Source organism: Camelina sativa, chromosome 3 (genome assembly GCF_000633955.1).
Source record: "Camelina sativa cultivar DH55 chromosome 3, Cs, whole genome shotgun sequence".
In the NCBI taxonomy this organism is placed as follows: domain Eukaryota; kingdom Viridiplantae; phylum Streptophyta; class Magnoliopsida; order Brassicales; family Brassicaceae; genus Camelina; species Camelina sativa.
Window position 1 is genome coordinate 8,407,870 of NC_025687.1, and position 1,214 is coordinate 8,409,083.

General features: G+C 36.1%; 1 protein-coding gene across 1 annotated transcript in view; it reads left to right on the forward strand.

Annotated features, from left to right (window-relative positions):
* The window catches only part of LOC104778776 (cytosolic sulfotransferase 17), a 4,184-nt gene continuing 3,607 nt past the window's right edge, over positions 638-1,214 (forward strand). Inside the window, exon 1 of the mRNA XM_019243529.1 lies at positions 638-867. Coding sequence (XP_019099074.1) covers positions 711-867 — 157 coding nt within the window. The 5' untranslated portion in view covers positions 638-710. The remainder of the gene's footprint in view (positions 868-1,214) is intronic.

A 1,214-nucleotide genomic window follows, 5' to 3' on the forward strand; every position in this document is an offset into this window, starting at 1 on the left:
GGGGGGTTCCAAGCAAAAGAAATAGATAATTCTTCTTTTAAACAAACAAATGAACACCAAAGTAAATAAAAACTTAATTTTTGTTTCTATATGAATGATTATTTTACTTCATAAAAAGTTACCACATCTTTTGAAAGCTTACATCATCACCTTTTTGTGTCCAATCAACCGAAATTGAAAGGTTTGTTCGTTTCATAATACAAGAACTCAACTCCGATCGAAGTTGAATATCGTCTTGTGATCCTTGGTTTTAAACAAACATGAGCTTAAAAGTTTTCGACACACTAACTGACGGGCAAGGCAAGGCCAGACAGACTATCAACATAAAGCAGTCAGTGTGTTGAAAACTTTTAAGCTCAATTCTCAGTTTATGACATAGTTATGAGTTACGACCAACTACTTAAACACTTAAAACACTTTTTTTTTTATTGTAAAGAACACTTTTCTTGTTTGTTTTATGTTTATTAAAAGAAGAAAAAGAAACACCATAGTCACCAAACCAGCAACTGAAAATCATATATAACACGTTTGTGGATTAAAAAAAAATAGCCTCGGCAGACACCACCAACCTACTTATCTCTATCTTTCACAGCAAAACTATATACTATTATATATAACAAACAACAAACGTATTTTGGTATCACTAACAAACGAGTAAATCAATCTCTTCATTACATAGCCAAAAAAACAAAACAAGAAACCTCTCTATTATGGAATCCAAATCTGTAAACGACGTCGTGGTATCAGAGTCGAATCACGAGTTAGCATCTTCGTTGCCATCAGAATTCGAAAAGAATCAGAAACATTACCAAGAAATCATCGCCACGCTTCCTCGTGAAGATGGCTGGAGACCAAAAGTTCCGTTCTNACTCACCTAGACTTGTTGACAACAACCTCTACCATTTCTGCATCTTCTCTGATAATGTGATTGCCACCTCGGTTGTTGTTAATTCAACTGTCTCAAATGCTGATCATCCCAAACAGCTTGTGTTCCACATAGTGACAAATCGAGTGAGCTACAGAGCTATGCAGGCCTGGTTTTTAAGTAATGACTTCAAGGGCTCAGCTATAGAGATCAGGAGCATAGAGGAGTTTTCTTGGTTGAATGCTTCATATTCTCCTGTTGTTAAGCAACTGCTGGACTCAGATGCAAGAGTGTACTATTTCGGGGAACAGACAAGTCAAGATACGATTTCCGAGCCAAAAGTGAGAAA